The following is a 21,999-nucleotide window of genomic DNA, read 5'->3' on the forward strand; positions in this document are numbered from 1 at the left end:
GAAGGCTCTGAACATATGTGTTTGATTGAGTGCTTTCAGACAGACTGAGCTAAGCTCCTAAGGGGAGGAATCTTTCCAAGACTCAGCCTATACACCTCACAGTGCTTAGAACTGTGCTAGACAGGCTAGCACTTCTTGTGATGGCTACTTCCACTTGTGGGGCTGAGGGCAACAGCACTATCAGGGCCTGGGGAATGGGGATCAGAGTCAAAGGTTACATTGGCCCAACAGCTAAATGGACAACCATAAGGACAGCCTCATGCCTTTCCTAGTGGAGTTCTGAGTCTCACCTGCCCCTTACCGGCTATGTGACTAAGAGGAAGCTGCTGCCCCTTTCTGAGCCTCAGTTTCCTCACCTGAAAAAACCCTGCCCCATCCTTCTCATGGGACTGATGAGACTCAAATGTGTCAACAGATGTGTGATAACTGCACAACCCTACATTCATGTTGACTTTATTGTGAGCTACTCATCGTTAGGAGAAGCAGTCCCAGTTCTGAGGCAGGGCAGAGCCATTAGGCCTTCTGCCTCAGGCCTGGCGTCTGTGCAGGCCGGAGCTCACCTCGCAGAGAACGATCCCAAAAGAGAAGACATCCACCGTCTCATCGTAGCTCTTTCCTTGGAGAACACAGGAGAGCAGGCTGTTAGGTTTGGTCTCTTATCTGCTCTACACTGAGTCTGGGGCCAAGCCAGGCCACAGCCAAGAACCAGGGCTAGAAGAGGCTCCATGGGGATGCCTTGAAGGCTTCCCAGGAGAGGTACCATCTGAACATCTTTCCTCAGCCCTGGGTGGGCTGCCTCAGAGAGATCTTATAAAACACACTATCCAAAATGAAACTACATTGGACATTGAAAGAGAAATGGATCAGGGTTCATCTGGACTCTGTCATTAGCTAGCTGTATGTTCCTGGGCAAACCGCTGAACTTCTCTGGGCCACAAGACTCCAAAAAGTGTTGGGGTGCCTGGGTGGTTCAGTCAGTTAAGCACCCGACTCTTGATTTCAGCTCAGGTCATGATCTCACAGTTGTGAGACTGAGCCCCACATCAGGCTCTGCACTGAATGTGGAGCCTGCTTGGGGTTCTCTCTCTCCCTCTCTTGCTCTCTCTCTCTCAAAATAAATAAACATTAAAAAAAGATCACCAACAGCTTAAAAAAAAAAAAAAGACTCTAAAAAGGGTTAAACCAGCAGGCCATTTCTGAGACCTCACAACCCTGTATATTTCAAGAATCCCAGCAAGCATCTCTGGCTGGTTTGAGCATTATCCACAAGGGGGCACCATAATTCAGTTCTCAGCAGGGAGAAGAAAAGGCTAAATCTCTTGGCAATAAACAGCCTGAGCTCTCAGCTACACTTGGGGCACAAAAGCCACAGTCAGATCTCACCCTAAGCCCAGGACTTCAGGGAGGAAGGGGTTTATAAGGCCCAGTCTGGCAAGGGATAAAAATCATCCAGCTGTTAGCTCTGGGTACCTGGCCTTCCACTTCACCCAGGACTCTGATGCAAGATGTGACTCCTAACTCCCCTCTAGGGACATGTCGCCTCCAGTGTCCAGTGTCAGGACTCACCATTCAGCATCTCAGGGGCCATCCAGTAGGGGTTTCCTACCACGGTATAGCGCTTCTTACGGTCATTCTTACGCAAGGTGCGTTTCTTGGTGGTGGCCTTCTCCACTGGGGGCTTTTTCCTCTCTTCAACTATGAGCCGTGACAGCCCAAAGTCTGCCACCACCACGGTCTTGTCCTGGTAGGACAAGGGCCAGATCAGGACTTGGTGAGGACATTCCCAAGAGAAATTGAGAAGGGGAGAAAAGGTATGTAGCAAAGGAGAGTCATAGCTCATGCTCTCTCTGGTAGATAAGGCTCAGTTATTTGTTTTCTAGCAGTCTGGTATCTGCTCCTCAGACTTCCCAGACTTGGGGGTGTTCACAACAGAGCCCCTGGAGCCTGGAGGAGTAAGGCTCTGGGACTTGCAGAGTGGAACTCAGAAGCAGGAAAAGGGATTTTTTTTTCCTTTTTTTTTTTTTACCCCATCCTGCCAGTTCCCCAAAAGATTTAAGGCATGGCTAGAACCAGGATAAGACAGAAAAGGATAAGGTGTAGGGAGTCAGTGGGGGGATTTAGAGGGAGACAAGCTCTTCAAATAGCTACAGGGCAGTCATGTGGAAAAAGGGTTACGATTGTTTAGTGTGGATCTAGAGGGTGGAGCCAGGGCCAGTTAGTGGATACCTGAGAAGCTAGATTCCAAGTTAATCGGAGAAATGACATGCTAACAGCCAGAGCTGATGGTTGGTGGGAAAAAATGCTGGTCCCAAACTGGCCACTGTACATTTACTAGCTCTATGGCCTTAGACTAAGGCTTCAAGGTGCCACAGTTGTAGAATAGGGTCCTCAGTGAGCTGCTTTACAGAACTATCGTGGTGAAACCAGGAAAAACAACAGGGCTCTTTGTAGTGTTAAGGAACTTCTGAAGTCCCTTCTAACCAAAGGATTTCAAAGGCTGCTACTGGGAGGAGGTATTATTGTGTCTGCATGTGTTTGAGAGCCCCCAGAAGACAGGGGAGGGCATCAGGCACAGCAGGAAGGGTAACACAGGAGTCCTAGTGACACCTAAGGTCTAAAGCACAAGGACAGTCTCCTTTGTGACAAGACATGAGGGCTGGCCCTGGGGAAGCCCAGAATGGTTGGGACATACCAGCTTGATAAGGCAGTTGTGTGAGTTCAGATCCCGGTGGATGATGCACATGGAGTGTAAATAGGCCTGGAACAGAAGTACAAGCTGAGGCCAATGGCCAGTAATTCAAGCAGATGCAGACCCTGGAACTGGGGGAGACTGCTCTTCTCCCAGGCCATCCCCACTCAGCTTCAGAACCCAACATGGACCTTAGGGCAGGGGCCTCCTGCTGTCACCCCCTTGTCCCAACACTAACAGAAAGCCAAAGATCGCCTGGGCTTCCTCTCTCTCCCTGCTGCCACCTCTTGCCCATCCTTTGGTTCGCTGACCCCAACCCAGTGCTGCTCTAGACCCTCATTGTTCCCTCCCAAAGTCCCCAACTCTACTGGGCCCTGGCCCTTGCATGCCCCCAGCCCCTCTATCCATTTTATGTAGACCCAGGCCACCTGAAGTGAAGGTCCTCAGATGTACTGCTCCAGTCCCCCTCACCACCATCATCACCATAATCTCTGGCTTCAGCCACCCTCACTGCCAGTGATCAGAGAAGTGACTTCCTCCTGGCCAGCTGGCTCTGTATTTCTGACATTCTCCTTCCCTGAGACTCAGCACCCTCCTTGTTCTTCTACACTTTAACCTCTCCCTCTTCCTACCCCAATGTTTTCACACAAGTCTTTGCTATTTCCACCCCTAGTCTCCACTCCTGGCTCCTGTCACTCTCTGTAGCCACTTCCTTTTCTTTTCTCTTCCCCAGCAAATGTGGAAGGAGCTTCCCTCCTCCCCTGTCCTTTGCAATAATGCTTGCATCCCCTAGGCTCCTGGCTCTGCTCACATACCCGGGGAGCTCTTCCTGAATCATGGTAGCTCTTGTGACCTGCCTGCTTGCCTGTCCTTTCCCCAAAGGCTGCCAGAACTTCTCCCACGCTACCTGTTCCTGAGACTCCTGTGTGGCTGCTGTTTCCTTCTAGAATCCTTGGTGTCAGCCCTTTTTAAAGCTGCCTTCTCTACATACGCTGATGCCCACTAACAGCACATCAGCTTCAGTCGACACTAGGTCTTCCCAAACCTGTTTCCCCAACATCACTGCCTCCCCAGTATCTGGTAAATGACACCACCATTCTTCTAGGTACCTCAAAAAAGCACAGCTCTGCTCACAAAACTTCCTTACTTAAACATCTTTTACATCTGTCTAAAAAGATGCTTCCTAAGCATCCTAAGTAAAATCCAGACTCCTTAGCCTGAAATATAGGGACCTTAATGTACCCGAGACCAACACTGTCTTAATGGACACCACATGAAGAGCGGTGATTAAAGCTTCAGGCTTGGGGTCAGACTCACAAGCCCAAGCTCCTCTCTCTTTCTAGCTTTCTAGCATCAGCTTCTCATCTGGAAACCGGGGCTGTCATGAGGAACAAACATATACATGCATGTCAGTCCCTCAGCTCAGTGCCTGGCATACAGAAAGCACTCAGCGACTGTCACTGGTACTACTACTACTATATAATTGGTATCATTCTTTCCCAGGTGAAATAGACTATTACTTCCTCTCTCCTCCCAGGTATTTGCTGCTATCATCACCTCAACCTTGGTGCCTCTCTGCCAAGAGGAACTTTTATCCAATTCTGACCCATCCTTCAGGGCTCAATTAGAACACTTCCCCCTCCTCTGATTTCATAGGCAGTGAGGTTCCCTGCTTGTTCCAAGCTCCTGCAGTGGCTAGACGCTACTAGTTTGCCTCTCCAGTTTTCCCTTGAAGATTTGGAATTCTTTGAGGTAGATTGTGAGCTAAGAAAAACAACTGGGGGCAATTTCAACAGCCCAGAAAGAAGCTCAATAAATGCTGTTGACTGACCTAGCCCATACAAGCTGCCCAGGATGGGGTCTTTGCCTTCCAGTGCCTGCCTGCAGTCCTTCCCCATCACCACCTCACCACCACTCCCACACCTGGCAGGGCTGTTGACAGAACTCACCATTCCAGATGCGATGCCTTTGGCAAATCTGACCTTCTGCTGCCAGGGGAATGGGTCCTATGGGAAGGGGGAATGCCCATCAGAGGCTGTTGGGACCTGTCCCATTTGTGGTCCAGGCCCCATGGGTCAATATCGTCTGCCAGTGAACCCTCCCTGCCTGTGCCCAATCACGCTCAGCATGTCCCTTTGTAGGCAAAGCAGCGAGGGTGGTGTGCTCACCACACTGCGCAGAAAGTCCTTCAGCGTGCCCCCTTCAATGTACTCTGTCAGCAGGTTCAGCTTCTTGTCCTTGTACAGCACACCAATGAACTTGAGCACATTGGGGTGGTCCAGGCTGCGCATCACCTTCACCTGGGGGTGATGAGGCCAAGGAAGGTGGATGGTTACTTTCCACTATGTCTTCCTCACCCCTTCCCTCCAAGGAGTCAGTCTGATAACTGTTACCTGCATCTCCTACCTCCAGTCTTATGTGATGGGGCAGGACACCTCCACATGGATAGGGATGCCTCACAGGCCTCACCCTGGGATGCTGCCTTTCTAGGAATTGTACTGGGGGCAACTGGAATGGGAGGGTCCAGGAGTGAAACAAAGGCCTGGAGGGCAATACCTGAACCACAGGAGTACCAACCGAAGGAATGGAACAACTTGGGAGAGGTGGTAAAAACTGTGTAAATGCTCAAGAGATGGCAGTTCTCTGGAAGGCCCCACTCCAGGCTCCCTTAGCAGGGTGTTCAGGTGGTGAGTATAATATCTAGTTGTCCTAAATTGGCCTGTTTTCATGTCCATAACCCCCACTAACTGTAAGCTCCTCTGAACCACATCTCGTTTGTTACTGTATCCCTTGTACCCAGATCATGCTGTCTTTAGTAAATGTTTATTGAATAGGTCATTATGCTGTAATTTAGAAGGGGTAGGATATTCCTCTAGCGCTATTTTCTGCCCAGCTTTTAAGAAAGTGATTCTAAAGTAAGTTTCCACCTAGGGGTGCCTGGGTGGCTCAGTCGGTTAAGCGTTGACTTTGGCTCAGGTCATGATCTCATGGTTCGTGGTTCAAGCCCCACATCGGGCTCTGTGCTAACAGCTCAGAGCCTGGAGCCTGCTTTGGGTTCCGTGTCTCCCTCTCTCTTTGCCACTCCCATGCTTGCACTCTGTCTCCTCTATCGAAAAGAAACATTAGGGGTGCCTGGGTGGCTCAGTTGGTTAAGTGTCCGACTCGACTTAGGTCATGATCTCATGGTTTGTGGGTTTTAGCCCCACATCAGGCTCTGTGCTGACAGCTCAGAACCTAGAGCCTGCTTCAGATTCTGTGTCTCCCTCTCTGTGCCCCTTCCCTCACACATTCTTTCTCTCTCTCTCCCTCCCTCTCAAAAATAAACATTTAAAAAAAAATAGACATTAATTTTTTTTTAAAAAAGTAACAAAATAAAACAAGTTTCCTCCTGAAACCATTATTTAGTAAGATCTACCCTCTTCCAAGAGTGACAACACACTCCTAACCCCTACCCCACCTTTTTACCTCAGTCAGAAAAGTCTTCTGTGTTTCCTCATCACACCGAATTAACTCCTTCATGACCATCACTTTGCCCGTGGCTTTGTGTGTTACCTAGTTACAAGGAGGACAACTATTAGTGGTGCAGAGTTCTGGGGAAATATGTGAAAATATATGCAACTGGCCATCCCATCCCTTGGAAGACATACTGAGCCAGATCAGACTGACAGAATTTATGTGTAGAAGACACAGCATGAGGCAACAGGGGCCTCAAAGGGGAGCGTACCCTCTTTGGAGAACGGGGCATGCATAGAGGGGAGGCAAGAATGCAGAAAAGGGAAGTGAGGAGGCAGGAAGGGACACTGCCAAGCCAAGCAGGGGCTCTGGTTATCTGACAAAGGAGTGAGTCCCTTGGGTGAACAGAAGTCTGGGGACAGTAGGGGTCAGTGCCACAGACATGCACCAGGGAACTAGGTGGGTCAGGGTGAGCTCTCCAGCCCCAATGCCCTGAAAGCTGAGACACATGGCTTACCTGACCCCCCCTCCCAGCTCTCAGCAGAGGAGGAGGAGAGAAAGAGAGAGAGGTTAGTCCCTAAGACTGTTCATCAGGGAGGCAGGAGCCACTCCCCTGCAGTATACCCAACACTCAGGCCTCTGGGTACCTAAAAACATCCCTGCCTGGAGATGGCAGGGCCATGGGCAACAACTCATCCCAACCTGGGTCTCCAGGTCCACCAAGCTCACTACAACAGCAACGCTGCCCTTAGGTGGCCTGGGAGGGCAGGAGTGTAGCCCTCACACCATCACCTGCAGCAAGGAAAGGGGCCTGGTGTCCTGCAGGGTATGTATGGGGTGAGACCATGTGGTAAGAGCTCCCCAAAAGAAGGTGAGAGAAGGGTAGGGGGCCGAGAAGCAGACCAGCTGCTGCCTGTGCTCACCTTGATGGCCTGTCCAAAGAAGCCCTTCCCCAGGATCTCCCCATGGATCAGGTCACATGGCCGGAAGATCTGCTGTGAGTAGCTGCTGGAACAGCGGAGGGATTCTGAGCGGCTGATGTCACGGCTAAAGAGCAGGGGCTCCTTTGGGGAGCTGGGGCCAGGGGACTTGGAGATGCTGTTACTGCGCCTGAAGATAAGGAAAAATGAGGGTAGGGATAGGGTAGTCCTCAGAGACTTGCCAGAAAAACCATGGAGGTAGAAACCCCAAAGCTACCTTACCACCCTATCCATCCCAATTTCTGTAGTTCAGGTGCTATGATGAGGGGAAGGAACTCTTATGTCAGACAGACATGCCATTTTGGGGCTACAAACATCAGTAGTTTATTTAAGTACAATAAAACCACATTCAAAGCAGGAACCCTATAGTGCTCAATATAGGACAGCACTGTAGGATGGTAACCCACCACTTTACATGCCTGCTTGATTCAAGGTACGGAATTGGGTTAGAGTGGTAGCCTACCACCATCCGAAAAATGACCAAATGGGATTCTGGCTATTTTGCTCATTTTGTACCTGTCTATATTTCCTGAAATTTAAAATAATAAGCATGTATGATTTTTACAGCAATAAAACCAGTGTATTTACATTTTTAAAAGCAGCCAGTAATAATAATGGTTGATAACTGTTACCGACTTCCTGAAGGACAAGAAAGGTTGAAGTCCACAGCACTGCAGGTGAATTACAACCCTGCAAACTTCTCTCCAGCACATCTTCCTGTTCCATTTGGGCTACCCAGAAAGGACCACACACAGGCTTCTCAACTCTTGCTCTTTTGCTCTGCCTTCCACCAACTGTGCCCACAGAAGCACACAAGGTGTGCTGCCTTCTGCAGTATGGCCCTCCAGAGATCTGAGCAGTCCCTAGCCACCCCACATCTTCCTGCTTCCAAGCCATGTTCTTAGGCCTTCTCTGCCCTCTGGCACCTCACCTCTACCAGCTCACTCGTTCTGAGGCCACAAAGACAGCCAGAAGTGCATGCCCAGAAATCTGTGGGGAGGGCCCTGTTTCCAAAGATGCCAGTCAAGGGCCCTGAGTGATTCAGTCTGTTTGATCAGGAGGGCAGATAAAGACCTGACTCCTAATGATACTAACAACACCTCACATTGAGTTAGTGCTGACCCTGTGATGTCACTGTGCCACTTTGCATTCCTTTCCACACTGAATCCTTACATAAAGGATTGTCCTTACATAAAAGACAGCCACCTTTGTCTTAGAACTCCACTTTATAGATGCAGAAACAGAGGCTTAGAGACATGAAGTGATGTGTGAAGGGAGGGAGCTCAGCTCAAAAGCATGGTATGGGTGTGTCTACCTGGAGAGCCACTGCTCCAGACTCCTGTTCTTTCAGTCTCCCTATTTGGCACCTGTATCCAGGGTGATTGCTCCCTCCCCATGGACTTGGAACTATGAGGTTATGATTGTTGGTCCCTCAAATCTAAAACAGCTTGCATCCATCTCTTGCTTTACAGTTTTCAGTGTTCTTACTTCCACTTATTAATTCTTTCTGTGCCCCAACTCCAACCTCTGAACCCCATGCTTTACCCATGGGCCATGCTGTCCTTTGGGGGTCAGCATTTCTGCCTCCTGAGTTCAGCTCAGAAGTTCAGTGGACAGAGCCGACTCTCTGGTTTCTAACGAAACCTGGCAGACAGCTGGGTCAGATCATGTACAGGCCCTGGCTGTGAACTGTGATCCCTATGGGGAGAGCTGGGTCAGCACAATCCTCATGGCCCATCTCTGGCCAGCGGGTTTCCTTCCTAACTCTGCTGGCCTCCCAAAGTCAGCTCAGCCTCATCTGAAGGATAGGCATGGGTCAGCATGGAATCAGGGTGGGAGGCAGCACCTCAGAGAGCGTCTCCTTAGTGTTCCTTCCAAATTCTCCTTGGTGTCCAAGGTGCTGAGAGTCGGGGAGTGTCCAGCATTCTGCATGCGGGGAGAGAGCCGTGCATCCAGCCGCAGCTGGTCCAGGCGCTGGGAGACGGGGTCATGTTCAATCAAGAGCTGAAGCGTCTGGCTTGTCTTGCTAATCGCATCCTCTACCTGTAGCCAAAAGCAGTGTAAGGCTGGCTCCCACAGGCTGTCCCATCCCAGGCCACCCACTGTCAGCCCACATGATCTTAGCACAGTATGGCCAATGCTCAAGTTGGCTAATGGTGGCCTCTAGCTGCCAGTAGCCCCAGTGCCCTCTCACTGGCATCCTGTCAGGTATCCCATCTGTCAGGCCATCCCTACTGCCCTGAGAATGTGCCAGGCTGACACAGGTCATCAGTGGTCACAGGCTCAGTGGCAAGACAAAGAGATAGACTGGGGGTGGAGAAAGGCAAAGGTCCGTAGCTTGATCTCCCAGAGGGTCTATACCATGTTCCACCCCCACAAGACAGACTGGACACACACTGTACCTCTTCCACTCGGAGTGTGCGGACAGGGGTCCCATTGATCTCCAGGATGCGGTCCCCGGGGTGGATGGCATTGCGGTTGTTGGGACTGATGTGCATCCGGTTGACCCTGGGCCAGACAAGAGTTGAGGCAGGAAGAAGGCATCCTAAAATTGTGCTTGACCAATTTTACTTGTATAGGAAGGTTCACCATGCCCCAGGCCCCTACATGCCTGCAAGGCCCAGACAACTCACAGGGGAAATACAACACCCTTTACAAGATGCCTCATCTCTGAAGGGCACCCCCACTCACCCAATGGCCTAAGCCAGAGCCTTGGATGGCATCTCCCCTATCCGGAGTTCTCTCACTGCTCCACAACCCTTACCATCTTCGAGAATCCTGCCTTCACTTCATCATCATAGTTACCAACATTTCTCACCTGGATCTTTCAACAGAACTGGTCCCTGGTCTCTACATCTGTTCTAGATTTCAGCTCAGGTCACAATCCCAGGGTTGTGGGATTGAGCCCTGTGTCAGTGTGGAGCCTGTTTAAGATTCTCTCTCTCCCTCTCTGCCCCTCTCTCCCAGCTTGCACATGCCCTCTCTCTCTAAAAAGAACCTCTGGTCTAGACAGATATCTCAATGAACTAAAGAAGCTCAATCACCTCTGTTCTTCAAAAAAACTACCCATCACCAACACCATTGCTGATGTTTAAGTTTTTATTAACACCACCCTCTACATTTCCAGGCTTGCTCCTCTTCTATCCAACATCCATGCCAGCAATCCCTCTAGAACACTAACCTGGTTGTATCACCTTGTTGCTTATCCCTTAAAAGACCTGCTGAGTGTTCATAATCCAGGCCCTATATAACTTAATAGCCCCCTTTTCTGGCTATTCCCAACCACCTAATTTACACCAGACACAATCATAGACTCCCACCTCTGCCCTGAACACAATTCCCTCCCATCTTCATCTAATGAGGTTTTAGTGCAGATCTCAACTCTTGGTGACTTCCCCAACCTTAATACCTCTCACCTGTACTGCAAGCACCTAGTAAGTGCACAATCACTATTTATAGGGTTGGCAGCCATAGATTCCTCATTACTGGTATTAGACGAACACAGGCTCTTTCCCCATCTGGTCTCTGGCCTGGACCTAGGATGAAGTCTTAACCTCTTTCTCCTCCATCCTCCATTCACTCAACCAACAGAACAATAATCAATGAACATATACTACATGCCAGACACAGTTCCAGGACTTGGACATACAGTACTGAACAAGATTAAGTTCCAGAAGGAACTTGTTGGGAGGACAGATGATAAATTAATACACATAATCAAGCCAGATAATTTCAAAGAACAAACGTTATCTGAAACTTGACACATGAAAGGTGAGCGGTTCTGTCATTAAGTATCTTGTGGGAAGCAGCCTAGGCAGAAGGAAGAGTAAGTGCCAAGGCCCAGGTGCAGTTACAGCACAGTGAGCTCCAGGACAAAGATATGAGATGTGGGTGAAGAGAACTCTGCACCCCTTGAGGCCCATCTATGGACTCTGTGTAAGGACTCCTGCTTCTGGGGTTCTCAAAATACTCACTCTTTTACTTGCACAGTGGTGGCATAGTTGGAGCAGGCACTTTCCACAGACACAGAGAAGCCCCGTCTGCCCTCCGTGGTGGCTGGCATGGAGATGTGTGTGACAGAGTAGGGCAGCTGGTCCTGAACAGACTCCGTGGAGAGTCTCTCAAACATGGGTGCCAGCACCACCTCATTGTGGCACTTCCCACTAGCAAGAGGAACATAAAGGTGGTTAAGATCCTGGAGCCCCACCTGGAAGCCCCCAGTAACCACTGTACCATGTGGCTTCAAGCAATAGTACCCACAATCCCACTATTACCATCCTTGCCATGATTCCAGTTGGTTGCTCAGAAAGAAGAGCCCAGGGTCTCTGGGGTAGGCTGGAAGTGGGGGTGAGATGGCCTGGGTTCTCTTCACTCTGCCTTTGATTCACAGTGAGAACCCAGCCCTCTTCTCCATTTTGGGCCTCAGCCTGACTTCTTTGCCAACTGAGGCAATTGCGCAAATGAACTCTAAGGGGCCTTTGCTTTTAATTTTCTGGGATCCTTCTCTGAGAGCACCTTCTGAGCCATTCTCTCCCTCTGGGAAGACTGCAGCACAAAATGTCATTATTCTCATGGTCGGTAAGGACAGAGGGCAGAGAGATGTTACTTGTCTTGCTTACAGATTACAGAGCTGGTTATAGGCATTGCTGGGATAGGAATCCAGTGCTCCGATATCCCAGTACTGTTTCTGCCCAACTTGCACTGCCATCTGTTCCTCTCTCTTGACTGCTCTTGTAGGGGAGAGGGACACCATCTTACCAGTAAAGGGTGGCATGCTGCACCAGAGCATATGCATCCCCATCCTCGATGATCACCTTGCAGCTCATACAGGCAAAGCACTCTGGGTGGTACTTGAACTCCCCGGCCACCTGTGAGCAGGTGGGGAGAAGGGTAGACAGATGACAGATGGAGGAAGTGAACTGTCACTGTTGCTGAGGGTAGGGGTGGGTGAGTGACCTCTTAACTGACTGAGACACCCAGGCGCCCCTAGAGAGACCTCTAATTAAGGATCTATAGGTCCTTTGCACAACTCTGCCCCAGAGCTTCCAGAGGACAAGTCAGATTGGTGCCTCTCTGTCATTTCTGAGATTACAAAAACTGTTTTGGTCCTAGCCAAGTCCCCAGAAGTCATCATCCTCACTAGAAAGACACATAGTTCCTCTAACACAGAGTTGGAAAATCCATGATTGGGCTTAAAGCCCTTTTCTGAAGCAGGTAGTGGAGGTGGAACCTCTCTCTACCAGCCCATTCCAGGGTCTCCTTTTCAGATTCCCTCTACACAACTTGGGTGTATTCTCCTCTCAACCTGTAATGCTCTCCTTCGAGGACTTTATCCATTGAATTAAGTCTCTGCCCTGCCCGCCCACCCACCCATTCCCAATATTGGACTGTTCAGTTTTGTTTTGTTTTGTTTTTTTTTACCTTAAAAAAATGTTTATTTATTTGTTTTGAGAGAGAGAGACAGAGAGAGCACACATGCTGGGGAGGGGCAGAGAGAGAGAGGGAGACGGGAGAATCCCAAGCAGGCTCTGTGCTTAATAGCACAGAGCCTGATGCAGGGCTCGAACCCACAAACCATGAGATCATGACCTGAGCCGAAATCAACAGTTGGACACTCAACCTACTGAGCTACCCAGGTGCCCCTGGACTGTTAAGTTTTTAAGGGAAGGATACTACCTGGCACTTAATTGGTACTTAACAAACATCTGTTAAGTGAAGAAATAAAAGGGGAGGCCTTGGCTGATGGAAGACTAGAAGATGAAAGGCCATGGGAAACCAGAGGAGCTGTCAATGGACTCTGATGACTGAGAGGGACTCACTCACCATGACAGGCCCTGTCATCAGCAGAGAACACCCATGGCAGAACTCCCCAAACTTCCCCCAGTAGTCCTTGTGGCAATAAAGCTTCCCATCCTTCTCATAGTACCAGTTGGTGAGGGAATCCTGGCATTCTGAGCACCTGAAAGGCAAGACAAGAAAAAATTGTTGTGGATCCCTGGAACCAGGCTACATAGGCTGCCTCTGGCTCCCAGGTCTAACAACAAAATGGACAGACCTTTCCTTGATCCAAAGCCAGGATGGAGGAAAGTTACAGTTTACTGCCATCTCCCCAAAGGAAGCTGATTCAGAATAAAGAAGATCCCAGAAACCAGTACTGTATTGTCTGCCTAACCTGGTAGACCAGTGTCTGTTTATTAATTTTTTTAACATTTTTGTGTCTTGAAGCCCTCAGAGAATCTAGTAAGAATCAAGAAGCTGCTCTTGGAAAAAGGCATGTACAAGGAAAATGTACATATTATTTAGGTATGGGTGTGTGTGTGTGTGTGTGTGTGTGTGTGTGTGTGTGTGTGTAGGTCTGAAGCCTAGTCATGGCCCCAGCTAAGAATCTCTGTTCTAGATTTCAGCTCAGGTCACAATCCTAGGGTCATGGGATTGAGCCTTGTGTCAGTGTGGAGCCTGTTTAAGATTCTCTCTCTCTCCCTCTGCCCCTCTCTCCCAGCTTGCACATGCCCTCTCTCTCTAAAAAGAACCTCTGGTCTAGACAGACATCTCAATGAACTAAAGAAGCTCAATCACCTCTGTTCTTCAAAAAAACTACCCATCACCAACACCATTGCTGATGTTTAAGTTTTTATTAACATCATTAACATGTAGCATTCTTGTGAAAAAATTATGCTAAGCATTAAGAAACAATCAGGCAAATCCAGAATGTGGGTCATTCTAAGACTACTGTTCTTGACTCTTCCAAAAAGTTAATGTCATGGAGAAAAAAAGGTACAGGGATTAAAAAAGCCTAGAGACACAGCAACCAAATGCAGCACCTAAACCTTGGATTCAATTCTGGATTGAAAAAGAAAGCAGCTATGAGTGTCATTTTTGGAACTGAGGAAACTTGAATTTGGGCTATATATTATACTGTGAAATTACTATCCATTTTCTTAGATGTAATAATGATACCTTGGTTAGATAGAAGAATTCTTAGAAGAAACATATTAGAGTAACTAAGGGTGAAAGTCAAGATATCTACAACTTACTTTTACATAGTTCAGCAAAAAATAAAATACATCATGTGTGTACATAGTTAAAGAGAAAGTGGCTTAAAGTTAAGTCTGGGTGAAGGATATGTATGGGTGTTCTTTGAACATTTCCTTCAACTCTTCTATGTATTTGAAATTTTTCGAAATAAAATAATGGGGGGGGGGAACAAAATTCCACTAGCACTGTGCAAGATATACATGTTAGACTCCACAGCTCCTTTCCCCTCCAATTACCTGGTTGTAAAGCTCCACCCCTCAGTCAGGCTGGGTGTGTTTTCAGACCAAGTTTGCACAAGATAAGCATTTCTGAACCTCCCAGCACCCAGAGCTAAGGGCTCCCTGCCCTTGGGAGCCCATGCCACGTCTTTCTTTCCAGTGAAGACTCTATTCTTGTTGTCAAGGCTTCACACCACCCTTCACTGGCCAAATCCTTGCTTCTGAGAGGCAGGATGGAGTGGCCTCTTAGTGTGACTCCTGACCCTGCCACTTACTAGTTAGCTCATCTTGGGGAAGTTACTTCACTCCTCTGACCCAGTTTCCTCATCTGTCAAATGGACTACTGTGGAAAGGAAATAACATGCACCAAACTATATATAGTTTATATAAAAGGCTAAGTACAGTAGGAACTCATGAAGTGTTAAACTGCTATTAAAGATGATGATAATGGTAGCTGCTCATACTATTTGCCATTTTTCCTCCACTAGCTGGGTAGCTTTGGACTTCTCTCAGTTCTTCCTCCTTGACAAAATGTGACTAATAGCACAGTACTACAAAGAACACCGTGAAGACTAAATGAGCTAATGTATGAGGAAAGCCTTTTGCAAACTGTGAAGAGTGGAACTAGCTGTATTATTATAGCATCTTGCTAGGCACTGCAGATATAAGAGATAGATATATAAGGTTCCCTACTACAATTTCCAAGAGCTTATAATGGGCTGGGGAAGAGAAAGTCTAAAACAAAACTTAATTAACAATGAAAGGTGAGAGGTCACAATGGGTTGCTACTACTACTGGGCACTGCAGGAGGGAGGAGGGAGACCAGAATGAGTTGAAGCAGCTATGGAAAGCAACTGAGCCAGGAAGGTCTAGAGAAGCAGGACCCTGAGAATCGCTCTTTATGGAGTATCCACGTCTCACTGGATTTTTAACACTGATGGCTTCTGCCATCAGTCATCCCCATCCTGTAGCATCTCCTACTTGTTCTTTTTTTTTTTTTTTTTTAATGTTTACTTATTTTTGAGAGAGACAGAATGCATGCAGGGGAGGGGCAGAGAGAGAGGGGGACAGATGATCCAAAGAAGCCTCTGCATCGACAGCAGCAAGCCCAATGTGGGGCTCAAACTCACAAACTGCGAGATCATGACCTGAGCCGAAGTTGGACGCCACCCAGGTGCCCCTCTCCTACTTGTTTTATGGACACTGAACTTAAGGGACTTGAGAGCCAGACACAGCATGAAGAGTATGGATATGAAATACCTAGAATGGTACAGTGTGAACCATTAATTCTAGGAGGCAAAGGGGGAAGACCTGTTCTGGACATGCAGCTCAAATTCCTCTCAATGTAAAAGGCACGCTGGATGAGCTCTGAATTGGGAAGAGGCCTGGTTCAAGTTCTTGGGAGCTACAGGCTCTTGGACAAGGCCCTTTCTTTCTCCAGGTATAGTTTCTCCACCTATAAAATGAAGGAATTAGACTATACCCACATCCCCTTAATTCCATGCAGATCTATGTCTTTCCCTAGATGATCTAAAGTTCCAATCTCTGAACTACCACTTACCACCTAAGTGATCTTGGGCTGGCTGTTTCATTTCTCATTTGTGAAATGAGACAAAGGGCAACATCATCACCTATATTCAGGGTAGCAGTGCGGACATTAAATCCAGTTCTGAATGACTGTGAGGAGCCTAGCAAAGGGCCAGCACTAGGAGCAGGGACTTCCTTCTTGCCTCCCAGCTTCTGATTTGAAGCTCCTAGGTACCTATCTTTCTCCTTCATTAGAGTGTGAGTTCCCTGAGGACAGGAACAGTGTCCCATTTACTGTTGGTAGACTAAGCACCTAACAAAGAGCCCAGCACAGTAAGCCCTAGCAGAGGTTTCCAAACCGAAAATGGTGGGAGTGGCAAGAACCAGCAATCCAGGTGGAAGCAAAAACATTCTGTGGCTCATGGTCAGCAGGTCCTGCCCTTCTGCTGTCTGCAACGGAGAAAAGCTGTTGCACACGTTATTTGCACCCAAATGCAGGCCTGGGCCCTGTTACACCCTCTCAATGGTATGTGTGCTGCAGGGCACAGGAGTACCAGAACACGTCCTCCTTTCCACTGCCAATATTCTGCTTTTGTTTGTTGCAGGTAGCCCTGGCCAGGCCCAGGAGAGTGGGGAGAGAAACGAGTGCAGACATGCAGGAGAGAGCCACGCCAGACTTCTGGGAAGAACACCTGCCTGGAGAGCGACATCACCAAGGCACACCATGTGTTAGGGAATGCCTTTGAAGGGCATGGCCAGAGAAACAGCCAAAGTTGGCTGACACAGGTATGTCTGAATAATAGGAAGGTGAACAGCTGATAGGAGGGCTGGTTGTGGGTCCCTAAGCTGTTTTGTCACAGAACACAATTGGTTCTCAGGTCACCCGAGTAGTAGACTTAGAGTCCTAGCTTAGATATTAAGAACAATTACTGTCGACTGTTACTTAAATGCCAACCATATTCTGGGCACTCTGTGAGGTGCCTTACTTATATCCTGGCCACATCCTGCAAAGTGATAGGATTATCCCTGTCTTATAGAACACTGAAAAGCAGAGTCAAGTCACTTGTGCAAAGTTGCCTGACACACACAGGATGGAGCTAGAGTCTTAACCTATGTGTACTTGGCTATGAAGCCATTTCCACTAGACTACATCACCTGAGCACGTGAGTAATGCAGCACATCTACTAAGCTGGGCCTCAGGATTTGCATCTGTGAAAATGAGAGCTCAAGTCCCCCTGAGTGTTAACACTTTGTGAGGGCTTCCCCTTAAATCCAAGTACTGAATTTAAATGGCACAATGATTCTCCTTCTTCCTTTAGTCCACAGCATTGTTCCCCAGCAGTCTCTGCCTTTTTAAGAAAAGAATCCATGGGGCACCTGGGTGGCTCAGTCTGTTAAGTGTTGGACTTCAGCTCAGGTCATGATCTTCTGGTTGGTGGGTTTGAGCCCCACATTGGGCTCTGTGCTGACAGCAGAGAGCCAGCTTTGGATCCTCTTGTCTCCCTGTCTCTCTCTGCCCCTCCCCAACTTGCGCTCTCGAGTTCTATCTCTCAAAAAGTAAATAAACATTATGGGGTGCCTAGGTGGCTCAGTTAAGCGTCCGACTTCAGCTCAGGTCATGATCTCACAATGTGCAGGGCGTTTCCTGGTTCGAGCCCCGCATCGCGTGGGTTTGAGCCCTGCTGTCAGCACAGAGTCCACTTCAGATCCTCTGACCCCCTCTCCCTGTCCCTCCCCTACTTGTTCTCTCTCTCTTTCAAAACTAAACATTAAAAAAAAAAGAAAGAAAAAAGTAAATAAACATAAAAATAAAAAGAATCCAAAACACACTCTGGAAATGTAAGGTGCTACCCCCAAAACGCCCCCCTCAGATTGTTAGAGGCTATGGCCACGATATGTTTCTCCCAAAGCCAAGCCTTTTTTATTGCAGCTTTCAATTTTTGAAAGTTTCAAGTGAATGTCAAAATCTGCCCTAGCAGCAGGTTGCCCAAGGGCATTCAGCTTGGAGGTAGTGGAGCTGGTGGTGGAACCCTAAATAGAGGTCTGAGGTATCAGACCCTCTCCTGAGCAACCAGAGGGAACAGAGCTGAAACCCTCCAGTCAGGGGAGATCACAGACAGGCCCACATGTGTTGAGGATAGCCGACAACCTTGAAAATTCCTCTCCCAAAGCACTATGGTCAGTTCAGTGGGCAGCTCAGATCCAAACTAAGGGCCTAAAAAAATTAAAAAAAAAAAAGACTTTATTTTTAAGTAATTTCTACACTCAATGTAGGGTTCAAACTCACAACCTGATCAAGAGTCATATGTTCCACTGACTGAACCAGTTAGTGGCCCCAAACTAAGGACTTATGAGTCAGTAGGGAACACAGTTTAAAAAAAAAAAGAAAAAAAAAAGATAATCAGGTTGAAATTCTCAAAATAACTCTTTCAAGATCTGGGTCCACATTCTTTCTTTGTCATTTACTATCTGTGTCACTTCAAGCCAGTTACTTTAGGACTCTGGGCCATAGTTTCCTTATTTGTATACCAGTGATGATAAAACCTCACCAGTTTATGAAAATTATGTACAGATGCTCAAGCAGGTGCCCAGTAAATGTCCATTTCCCTCCCTCCCCTCTTTAACTTGAGAACAGCAAGGGCAAAAGTAGACAGACTCCTTTCCCTCCTGTGCCTAAGCAATATGGATCTGCACCTTGGCCTGGAACCAAACAGATTTCTGTGAGTAAAGAAGGTCCTAAAATGAATCATTTATCTAATAAATGAGAAAACATTTATTATTATCAATTACTATCAATTAGGAAATAGTTACTGTGCATCTAGGATGTGCAAGACCAAACAGGCAAGGTGCTGTGCAGGGAGAGGCCAAGTGAGATAAGACATAATAAGCCCAGCCCTCACTCACATGCAAATTTTTCAGACCAAATGTTTACAGGTAATATTTCAACCTTATGTGGTTGAAGTAGTCACTATTACAGTAGATTTACACAAGTTAAAGAAAAAGCCCACCATGGGGTACCTGGGTGGCTCAGTCACTAAAGCATCTGACTCTTTCTTTTTTTTTTTTTTTTTTTCCAACGTTTTTTATTTATTTTTGGGACAGAGAGAGACAGAGCATGAACGGGGGAGGGGCAGAGAGAGAGGGAGACACAGAATCGGAAACAGGCTCCAGGCTCTGAGCCATCAGCCCAGAGCCTGACGCGGGGCTCGAACTCACGGACCGCGAGATCGTGACCTGGCTGAAGTCGGACGCTTAACCGACTGCGCCACTCAGGCGCCCCCTGACTCTTGATTTAGGCTCAGGTCATGAGCTCACAGTTTGTGACTTCAAGTCCCGCATTGGGCTATGCACACTAACAGCACCAAGCCTGCTTGGGATATTCTCTCCTCTCTCTGCCCCTCCCCCCTCAAAATAAATAAACAAACTTAAAAAAAAAAAACAAAAAAAAAACAAGCCCTCCCATGTCCTAGTAAAGGTCCGTTGGATGCTCATCGTTAGCCTCCTGAATGAGCAGACAGACTGTTGGGGAGAAGCTGTTTCTAGACCCTTGCCTCTGAGCTCTGACTGGGCTAAAAAGGGAAAATGGACAGGTCTCTGTGCCACAGCCTGAGGGTACTGTGACCAGGGATGCCAACTCTCCCCCAGGCACAGAAGGGTGGATGTAACAGGCACCTACAGATACTGGCCCATCAGAGCCCAATCTCCTACCACTAAAGATCCCTTTATTACTCCTCCTTCCTGTAGACTTCATAGACTGAAACAGGCTGTCAGTGAAGCTGTAATTATTATAGACTATGATGTTATCCTGCTTAAAAAAAATTAACCAAACACATAACAAGCCTCTGATCAGCAAGAAGTGTTACCAGAGTGCGTTGATTCAGTTCCAACCAAAAGCCAGGAAACCTGTAGATTCAAGTAATTTGTGCAGTCATACTGAAGTTAAGGGTAGAGCCTCCATGAGTAGTAAAAAAATGGAAAAGAGCCTGTGTGTCTTTGAGGAGCCACATGACTTGCGGAGTTGTAGGAATCATTCACCTGATCCAAGTCCTTCACTTTTTAGACGAGGAGTCAGGACCTAAGGCAGCTGCCAAAAAGTTACTGCTAAGCTGGGAAGAGTTAAGAATAATTTCTCCCTTTAAACACAGGTTGCTTTGGGATACAAAGATGCACCTATTCTCTTTAAGAGACAGTGTGTAAACCAAACCCATTAAATCAATGTTAGACATTAAGGGAAATTCTATAAAAAGAAAAATCCTTTAAAGATGTCAGACAAAAGTCACTCCTTAATTTACCTCTTCTGTAAATTCCAATTTGAGACATTTTCTTACTTGGAAGCACACCAAAATTGTATCTCCCCCTTCACACTAGTGGCACTCTGCTGAGGGCAGTCTGTCAGGTAGGGGTATATAGGGTACAGAAATTACATTCTTCATTCCCTGCTCCCTCTTCCCTCCCTTGTGCATTGTCACGCCTGATCATGTCCCCATGGAATCTGGTTGCATCACTTTCCTGCAACCACAGCCCTAGTCCAGTGGACTTTGTACTCCCCCAGAGACTTGAGGTCAAGGACTTAATTTGTTTCACAGAATCTGGCAAGGTTGTGTTCAGGGAGTCTAGGAAGCCCAATCCTATGCTCTGCAGAGGAGGAACTGAGGCCCAGGGAGGGGACTGGCACCAGGTCAGAAAGGAGCCTTTGAGAATGCCCTGTAATAAGGGAGGGGGCTGATGGTAGAAGCGATTTTCTGACCAGTGACAGTGGTGATCAATTAGACTGATACCTGGGAGAGCAGAAAGTCTGGGTGGTCCCTCCTGTGGGGCACAGAGCCCTGAGTGTTGGCTATCTCTTCAGAAGTGGCTCCAGAAATGTAGCCCCTCATCGGGGGAGGTGGAAGGGTCTAAAGCGAGTCAGTAACCCCCTGACTCCAGCTGGACAAATAAGAACTGGGGCAGAGAGAGGGTAGTCAGGTTCCCCAGAGGCATGGAGACAGAGCAAGACAAAGGACAGGTGGGACCTGGGTAGCATCAGTGTCATGACCCTCAAAGGTCCAGGTTGAGAGTTCATTATCTGCTTTAGCTCCTGAGTTGTGTCTTGTCCTGAGATTAAAAGGGGCACAGCATTCCTGGCTCCTAAGGGAACAACCCCTCCCCTAAACTGCCTTTCCAGGATTAAGAGTAAGAGGGATTAATGAGGCTCTGGCTAAAGTAGTGGCTATTTCAAACATTTAGCATCTTGATTCCACATGGTAAAACCTGCCTCCTAAACTCAAGATCAATTCCCATTGGCTCTTCAGAAAAGAATCTCTGCCATCCCTCCGATGTTCTAGGCAACCTATGGGGGCCCTTTCTGGATTCCCTCTGCTGGGAGAGAAAAGCAAATCTGAGACAGCCCTGGGGGGAGGTGCGAGCAGAGGAAGGTGCCTTTTGAAGGATGAAACAAACTCAGGAATACGACAAAGGCTGGCCAGAGAGACCCCACATGTTAACTCTGTTGAAAGTGGTTGCCTCTTCAGTAAAATGGGGATACTTAATGACATTAGGTTTTGAGAGAATCAAAGGATAAAGCGCCTAGGAGGGTGCCTGGAAGAGTCAGCCCTGAAGGCCAAGTTCTCTTCCCCCTCCCCCCATATCCAAAGGCTTCCCATCACTCAACCAGGGTCCAGTAATTCCCTGAAACCACATGGTATTCTGCTTTTTTGCTCAGGGCATGGCCACCTGACTAGTATCCCAGCAGCAAGGTCTGGGCATGAAGCTGCGTTGGGGAAGCCAAAAGGGAGAAGTCGACCAGGACCACTGGTGAGGGGAAGGCAGCCCTTGGAACAACCGGCTGCTCCCAAAGAATGAAAACAAGCCCCACCCCAGCCAGGAATGGCTCCATTCAAGAAGGGACCCGGAGGGCCAGAAACCCCCTGGGGAGTTTCTGTTGGAGGTAGGGTGGGGCAGTGAGCAAAGAAAGGCAGGTCAGAAGTAGAAAGTTTCTACACCTCCGAGAAGCCCCATAGAAAAAGGCCCCAGAAGTCTCAGGCCTGGGGACCTGACCTGCGTGGGGCAGGGGTGGGGTGGGCTAGCCTGAAGCTCAGGAACACCCCAAAGCCAACTG

General features: G+C 48.1%; 1 protein-coding gene across 4 annotated transcripts in view; it reads right to left on the reverse strand.

The window, feature by feature from the left end:
- Positions 1-21,999, reverse strand: part of LOC124518218 (E3 ubiquitin-protein ligase RNF185) — a 100,817-nt gene that overhangs the window by 5,118 nt on the left and 73,700 nt on the right. For all 4 annotated transcript variants that reach the window (XM_047088077.1, XM_047088078.1, XM_047088079.1 and 1 more), the window contains 12 exons: positions 12,946-13,081; positions 11,881-11,990; positions 11,097-11,285; positions 9,525-9,630; positions 8,969-9,165; positions 7,066-7,252; positions 6,155-6,241; positions 4,858-4,989; positions 4,639-4,695; positions 2,693-2,758; positions 1,567-1,741; positions 561-616 (listed from right to left, as the gene is read on the reverse strand). In XM_047088077.1, coding sequence (XP_046944033.1) covers positions 561-616; positions 1,567-1,741; positions 2,693-2,758; positions 4,639-4,695; positions 4,858-4,989; positions 6,155-6,241; positions 7,066-7,252; positions 8,969-9,165; positions 9,525-9,630; positions 11,097-11,285; positions 11,881-11,990; positions 12,946-13,081 — 1,498 coding nt within the window. The remainder of the gene's footprint in view (positions 1-560; positions 617-1,566; positions 1,742-2,692; positions 2,759-4,638; positions 4,696-4,857; positions 4,990-6,154; positions 6,242-7,065; positions 7,253-8,968; positions 9,166-9,524; positions 9,631-11,096; positions 11,286-11,880; positions 11,991-12,945; positions 13,082-21,999) is intronic.

This window comes from Lynx rufus, unplaced genomic scaffold (assembly GCF_022079265.1).
Source record: "Lynx rufus isolate CCGP_SWC_20201006 ecotype Redwood Valley unplaced genomic scaffold, mLynRuf1.p SCAF_24, whole genome shotgun sequence".
NCBI lineage: Eukaryota > Metazoa > Chordata > Mammalia > Carnivora > Felidae > Lynx > Lynx rufus.